Source organism: Hippoglossus hippoglossus, chromosome 6 (genome assembly GCF_009819705.1).
Source record: "Hippoglossus hippoglossus isolate fHipHip1 chromosome 6, fHipHip1.pri, whole genome shotgun sequence".
NCBI classification, from domain to species: Eukaryota; Metazoa; Chordata; class Actinopteri; order Pleuronectiformes; family Pleuronectidae; genus Hippoglossus; species Hippoglossus hippoglossus.
This window is the reverse complement of record NC_047156.1, coordinates 3,366,897-3,374,878: the sequence shown is the minus strand read 5'-3', so window position 1 is coordinate 3,374,878 and position 7,982 is coordinate 3,366,897. Positions and strand designations below refer to the sequence as shown.

At 43.4% G+C, this 7,982-nt stretch overlaps 1 protein-coding gene across 1 annotated transcript in view; it reads right to left on the bottom strand.

Annotated features, from left to right (window-relative positions):
- Positions 1–5,347: 5,347 nt before the first annotated feature.
- The window catches only part of nrn1la (neuritin 1-like a), a 49,948-nt gene continuing 47,313 nt past the window's right edge, over positions 5,348–7,982 (bottom strand). Inside the window, exon 3 of the mRNA XM_034588016.1 lies at positions 5,348–6,278. Within this exon, the coding sequence (XP_034443907.1) occupies positions 5,981–6,278 (298 nt within the window). The 3' untranslated portion in view covers positions 5,348–5,980. The remainder of the gene's footprint in view (positions 6,279–7,982) is intronic.

Here is a 7,982-nt window from a genome sequence, read left to right as displayed (position 1 = left end):
ACCTTTCCCCAGCTTCAACCTCCATTAGCAAAGTACATAAAATAACATTTTTTATTCTCCTTTGAACACTTTGTGTGATTTTTTTCCTTTTCGTTGCAGTGCACCTTGTTTTCACCCCGAGCACGTAAATTAAATATTACAGAGCAATACCAACACGCGCAATTAGTCAGTCAGTCAGCACCAATTTAATGATTTTCTATAAAGTTAGCAAAACCCACTACGTATGGATGGATATAAGCATGAGAGGGGGGGGGGGGGGGGGGGACAGAGAAGATACCTGAAAGAGAAGCAGAGAGATGGGACACGGAGGTCGAAGAAAGAAAAGGGAGGAAGAGGAATAAAGGTGAGACAAGGACACATACAGTAAGTAGGCATCCAAGGACAAACTCGTGAAATCTTCAGTTCTTTTTGTGAGCAGAAAACACGTCTAAAACATCTGAGCAGACTTTACTGTCCACAGAGAAGCACATGATCTGTATCTGCACAGTGGAGTTTCCCCGTTTTCATCTTTGGGAGAGTCCGTCCTTCGTCCATGATCCAGGACGTCCTGGATCTCCATCCACTGTCCGTGTCTCCTGGTTTCACATCGGTTTGTTAATACAAATGTCACATAAATCACACATGTACACAGTAAATAAATCTCAACACTGGATGTGATCTGACTTGTTGGAAAAAGCGTCTGAGAAGAGCAGTTGAATCGGAAACAATGAAGTGTGTTAATGTCGTGTGGATAAAAGGAAAATCCTACAAGAAGTGTGAGATGCTTGACGTCTCCTTTCTCGCTCTGTCTCCATCACAACTAGTTAAATATCTCCATAGAATTTCTATTTATCTCCTTTTTCTTTTTTACAGTTCGTTGTGCATTTGATTAAAGGTGAAAAAAACTGTTGGACTCGTCATTTACTCTGCTCGGCCTGTCCACATTACCCCGAGGCCCGTGGTGCCGTGTGTCAGTGCAATGCACACGTGTGAGTCATGTATGACACGTACAGTATTCTGTTGAAGCCGATAATCGTAAACATCAAATGTTTTTCAATGGGGAGGCTCCGACACAATCGCTAGCACAAAGATTATTTATTTATATATTTTGTAAACCCCTCACACACAGGAATATTTCGGCACATGATCGGTTTCGACCTCAAATCGGGAAGTTGGGTCTAAAATCTGCCCAATTATCTTTAAGTTCTGCCGGTCGTCCTCCTGTTCTTCCTCAGGAGAAGTTACGTGTTTGATCACATTATTCAAATTAAACTTAGAGACAACAACAGAAACTGGTTCAGGGACAGAAACAACCAAACGTGTCACAACTCACACAGTGAAGCAGGGGAATAGGAATAATGTGGACGAGGTGTGAAGCACAACTAATGTAAAACGTTAAAGCTTTAAAAGTAGCACTTGCAGGGTATATATGACCTTGTCTATATACACGTGACATACTTCTATATACAGTGATATTCATAGAGCTGTAGTTATTCACACTATACACAGTGATGCAACGACTCTCAGTCAATCTGCGCGTTTCCTGTCGTAAAACAGTGATTTTCAAGACGCCCGGTAAGTTTCCGTTTATTGAGCAGTGAAAGTGTGTGTGTGTGTGTGTGTGTGTGTGTGTGTGTGTGTATGTGTGTATGTGTGTGTGTGTTTAATGAAGCAAAGAGGAATTTAGATTCATTTGAATACTAATATTCTCCCTCTAAATAGGTAATAAATGTGAGATTAAAAGGGAGCAAGTGGAATAATTTCCTATAATCACCCTCCTCCATCTTCCCAAACTGCATTATCTGTGATGTATATACTGTAGGTCAGAGCTGTACTTATCTTGTACTCGTACTTTATTTTCCTGAGTTCTCAGTCTCTAGTAATTTCTCTTTCGTCTCATGAGAAATTAAAACGGGGAGTTGAACTTTGAGTCTAAAAACACGCTTGTGCTCGCAGCATCTTGCTGGAGGCGAGTGCGTGAGCGCGGCTCTCAGGTGACGGCTCGTTGTTCTTCTCTGGAGTTCTGATCCTCGCTGCTCCACTTAAACCTCAGGTCAAAACGTCAAAGTCTCGTTGCTATCGGCTACGTTCCGACAACGTAAACCCGTGTTTACTCAAACGTCCTGAAGCTCAGTTGGAGAGTTCTGTGATTACTAACAGAAAAAACAGACCTGGATCCGAGCACAGTGCAGCTGAATGAGTGTTGTTGCGGCTACACTAATAAAGATGGACGACATGACAGCGCCACAAAAGTGAAGTCTTGATCGCCCCCTGGTGGATGGCTACAGTAGAGGTCATAAACCTCCACCTTAGCTTTAGGGACACAGACCAAACTAAAAAGTCAGATTACACGTTGAATCATTTTTTCTCAAAGATGGTTCATCTCGTTTAAGATGGTTCTTTTCACCGTTATGTTTAAGTTTCTGATAAATTTGGTTTTAATTAGTTATTTGATGATTTAATATACGGGGTGAAACGCTCTGATTGACAGCTGAGAGAGACACACGATTGGTCGAGTGAGTGAATACGATCACCACTGCACAGACTCGTCATTGATCCGAGATGGCAGCTCCAGCATCCAGGACATTCTGGCTTCATGTCTAGATAATGGGATGAAGAGACGTGTCGTCCATCTTTAGAACTCATCTCATTTCACAGTCTATGGGCAGATTGATAAATGCACGTGCACGGATCAGTTTACAGGTGCGTGTGAACTTTGAGACTCTTTTTCCTCAGAGATTCACAAATGCGTCATCTGGACGATTAGATCACCTCTCGATCACTCTGAGCCTGTTTTCTCTCCATAATCTGAATCTGTGAAGATAGATTAAAAATCTTCTACACCAGAGAAAATGGGAAAAGAGTAATTTGGAAGGGGGAGAATTTTGTTGCATGTAACACAACCAAAGGCTTATGCATTATGATTTCTAATAAAAACTCTTCCAGTCATCGCAGTGTTATTTCTTCACAGTAATAAGACCAAATGTTCTGCACCATTAATGTGACAATGACGTACTGGTGCCTCAGACTCTTTCTCTTTCTCCTGCAGTCCTTTCGGTCCAATTTATCCAATTTGTCAGAGCACAAAGTTGTTGCTGGAGGCGAAGAGATGTTCAGTCTCAAACGCGGCGCTGGAGAATAATTCCCCGCTCTGCTCTGGTCAATAACGTTGCATTTCCACTGCCGCGTTATTGAAAACCAACTGTGAAATCAGATTTGTCCACCTAGCTTACATAAAACATATCTTCTCATAACAGCAATTTCACGAGTTCTATTGTGGGGTTTTTTCCCCGACCTCAATGAAGGCATCACCTCTGCACAAAGTAGACTTTAAAATCTAATCTGAGTGAGTTATATTCCTATAAAACACCGTGGTGGCGTCTCGACAGGCCTGGGTTTACACACAAACACATCCAGGCTGATTTGTCTCCGCAGCCTCAAACGTGTGACGTACGCAGATGAAGCCTCCAGTGAGGACCCATTATCCCAGCTCCGTGGAGATGGTTTTCAAGTGGCTGTATCTCGGTGATTCAGCAGCCGGGGCCTCTAATTGCTAATTCTGCCAGTTTAATTAAAGTTCAAAACTACAGCAGGCTCTTTAAACCATCCGAGCATGTCCTGGGAGATGCCCCTCATGTAAAAAAAATATTATAAATAAATTGCTGCGGCTGACTGAAGCTTTTTCTGCTCATTTTGAAAACTCTTTATTTCTGCTCAGGACCTTTAAACCTGCAGATATATTTCACTCACAGTGTTTTCTGTCGTTATTCTCCTGCAGCTTTATTTATTTTTGGAACGTTCATGCAGGTGCAAGTCTCCGAATTTGAGAGAATAATTCCTACAGGTGTGTGAGTTAAACAGACATGCGGAATACGACCATTTTGAGGAGTGGGAATGAGAGAGGAAACTTTCTCCAATATTCCCAGTCACTCAACCATCAAACTCATTTTAATCAAGATGCTGTTTTCAGGTAAAAAGTTGCGTAGTGTTGCTTTAAAATTCTATTAAAATTTTAAATTCTTTAGGATTCTATGTGGAGAGAATAAGAAAAGTTTTTGACATTGACGCCCCGAAAAAGAAAAACGAGAAATAATGTATACAACTGTCTTCAAATCAGCTTCCTGTACCTCATCATTTATTTCAGCTCCTGCAGTTCTACAGGTGAATCATGACTCTTTGAATCTCAAGTCTAATCAATGTTATTTTATCTCCATCCCTCCTAAAGTCAGCGCACTGTTGCAGCCTTTGAGGATTTTGTTTTGTGCGTCTTCACAGCAAAGTGCGAGTCTTTAAAGTCGGCCCCGAGTTTGATTTCTTTTTTTTCTGTGAAGTAAGAAAACCTGCAGCCTAGAGCCCCTGGTGTAGAACACTCTGCTAGACAGGTGGATTCAGTCGTCAGCGAGGCAGAGCGCTGTTTGTTTTCCAGGTGCACTCATCTCTCTCCATCTCCATCTCTCTGATCTGAGAGAATTCTGATCCCGGGCCAGAACGAAACAACTGTTACCTGCAGCCACGTAGAAGAACAAGCGGAGCGACGAGCCTGCGGGGCCAAACTCCGACTCGTGGAGCATGAAATACACTTGGCGTGTGCGTGAGGACTGTGATTCGGCCTGGACAACATATTGGTTCCATACTGTGTGGCTACCGTGCAGGATGCCAAGGAGGAGCCCCGGAGGATTTCATACCTGGGCAAGCACCAAATAAAAACAGCCGCAGCAAACTCTGACTCCCCTTCAACTTCAGCCCAGAACTCATGTTGCTGCAGCAGCTGCTCGTGTTCTTTTCTCCAAGCAAATAATAAATCCTCTTCAGTTCACACAGAGCTCATTGTTGTATTTTAAATGATAAAAATACACCTACTACAAGTCACATCTCAACTTTACTCCTGCGGTGAAACGCTTCTTTTGTTCAGTACGAAACCAAACTGCAGGAGCTATTGTTGATGTTCCGATGATTTGGGTTTTTCATTTTCCTCAGATGATGTTTCTCAAAAACAGCGAAAAGCTAAAACATTTAAATTCCAAAGCCAAATTCGGGTTCTCTGTGTGCATTAGCTAAGATATCGTACATTTAGAAAAACACTCAACTGTTTGAACACACAATAGCTCTCAGGGCTTAATGGACGGTGGCCGAGATGCAGCCTTCAGATTGGGACGGTCTAGTGGCACCGCTGTCACACAATCGACCTTCAAACGCAGCCTCCCAAGTAAAATGCGACACATTGCAATGGAAACAGATTTGTGGCGTACAAATCCACTGAAGAAACAAAATGTTGCAATGGAAATTAACCCTACCAACTTTCAATCTGGAGAAACTACCTCATAGCGGGAGTGCATTTTGTTGAATAGATTATTTTGGGAAACGGGAGCTTTGACGGAGGCGGCTCTCGGAGACCAGAGAGGAAAATGAAGCAAGAGTTAATCAATAGGAGACTCAGCTTCCACCGAGTCGAACTACAATGATCAAACAAGGCAAGTACGTTAGATTTACCGTTTATCAAAGAGTTCGAGATAAAAATAGATGTTTAGCTGGGGCTGGTCTTGGGATATGATCTCATGACGCTTTAGTTTTCAGGTTCATGAGGTCAATGTGATTAAATCTGTGACTTTCTCCTGCAGGAACCTTCAAGTACAAGCTCCTACTGGGTAGATGTCGGGGCCGCGGAGACGAGGACAGATGACACGAGGCTGCTGTTTGCATCTGTTTAACTATGCATGTGTTTGCGGGCCTGTTTGTACAGTGGCTGTGTGGCTCTGTAGGAATTTTGTGTGAACTTCAAACAGAGAGACTAATTTAAAGGCAGAGAATATGCATGAAAACAGCACAGGCAGTTTAAAGATACATTATCAAAAGGACTGTCAGGCCTCTGAACATGCAGTTAGAAGTATTCACCCTCTGGCAGAGCAGAGGGAGAAACCGTGGAAAGTCTATGGACTCGTGGAGGGAGGAAAATTACACAAAGTTTACATCTATTCACATCAGTCCCACTTCTTTGAGTTGGTTATATCCAAAACAACGAGAGCAGCAGCGGAGCGAGTAGCACAAGGAGGTGGCGGCGCTCTGCCAGACGCTCGCCGCGTCCTCGTAGAGACTCCTGGTTGATCCCCTCCTGGTTGGATGAGCCGCGGGAGGAGGCCGAGGAGACCGGGTAGCTGTTTCGGTCGGAGCACATGTCGTAGAGGTTTCCGGAGAACTGCATCTTTTTGGATTCCTGGCGGAGAGACTCCCAGACGGCCGCCGCTTCCTCTGGACAGCCGGCCATCGCCATGTTGGCACAGTCATGGAACTCATCCCACGACCTGAGGAGAGACGGACAAAATCAGTTGGTCACTCTACTGCTTCCTATTGCTCTATTATTACCTCCGGCGAGGAGGTTATGTTTTCATCCGTGTGTCCGTTTGTTCGTCAGCAAGATTATGCAAAAACTACGGAATTTATTTTTGTGAAGTTTTATGGAGGGGTGGGGCATCATCCCAGGAAGAAAACATTTGTGGAACTGATCTGGATAAACTGACAGATCCTGAAACTCTTTGATATTAGGACATTAGCCTTCTGTTAAATATCTCAAAAACTACATGCACAATATGAATCAGCACAAAACGTTTACAGATGTTCATTGTTCCTTGCTTGATGTGACCTAGATGATCCTCTGGCATTTTTATATTTGGGGTTTTGAGTAAAATATCTTCAACTCAATTCACCCTCTTCCCTTTTTTCTTGTCGTTATATCTTGACGATTATGTAGAAAAGTAATAAACCCATTAGCTTGGGTCTGATGTACTGAAGTCCACCCACATCTAAACTTCACACCTTGAATATGAACCACCAGCGGCAACAATCTCCCAGAGACCCGTGATGATCCTGACGAGTCTGAGCTCACCTGACTTCACTAATGCAGACGCAACTCTGGAAATAACCAACAATGACGCGTTGGTTCTTTCACTGACTGAATCAAACTCCATCTACCTGTTTGCTCCCCTCACGTCTTTCGGTAGTTGCCATGAGACCGTTTGCAGATTTTCACAGCTCAGAAGCAAATGTTTCCCATGAAGTGTTTTGTTGAATCGCTGTTGCTTTATATAAACTTCGGGGAAACGGGGTGTTTGAAACTGACAGGAGTAACAACAAGGGAAACAACTGAGTCAAGAGGAGGAGGAGGGAAAGGTGAGGAAGACGAGACAGAAGTAATTATCTTACACAAACCTCTCCTCTTTTTGTTTTTTTCTTTTTGCAGTTAAACAAAGCATTAAACTTTGTGCCGTGTAACCTTCAAGCTCCACATCCACAGCGGAGTCTGACTGTAATTGGCTGCTAATTCTCCCTCTCATCATGGATGTGTCGGCTAAGTTGTCTCGGAGGAAAAACTGGCTGAGCGTTAAATACCCGAACAGAGGGGGGGGGCAGATGGCGCTGTTCAAGAATATGTCTGACATGAAAACACCCAAATGCTAACAACGCTTCAGTGAGGCACATTACAGCCGTGTAATTAACACAACGTCAGACAGGAAACGGCTTTTTCATATTCTCAACAGAGAGCGGGCGTTTTTAGTCTGAACCTTAAAAAACTGTGACATTTTGGAAAAGCCTTAATATTCTCCGCCCCCGGTATAAAGAAGTCTCCAGTTTGGCATTTTGTTCGACGCCATCTTGGTATTGTAAAGCCAGAAGTGACCATATTTGGAGGAGCAGGGGGGTGGAGCCTGACAGGGAGCTTGAGGAGACTGCACATATATACGTCTATTTGACTCTAAAGGGGACGATCACTTACAAAATGAACATCATCAAGACTTGAAACTAGAGACTGAGACAAACTCAAAACTCTGGCTACGTCCACAACGTCCGTTTGGAAACATTAGGTGTCGGAACAATCTGAAAAATGATGTCCCAACTGGGAAAAGTCATGTGAACGCCGCCTCGCCACCTCAACTCGGAATAACACCTCGGTTATTCCGAGTGGCTGATGTCGTCATTTCTAAACCAATTAACATCATTTTACATTCAGC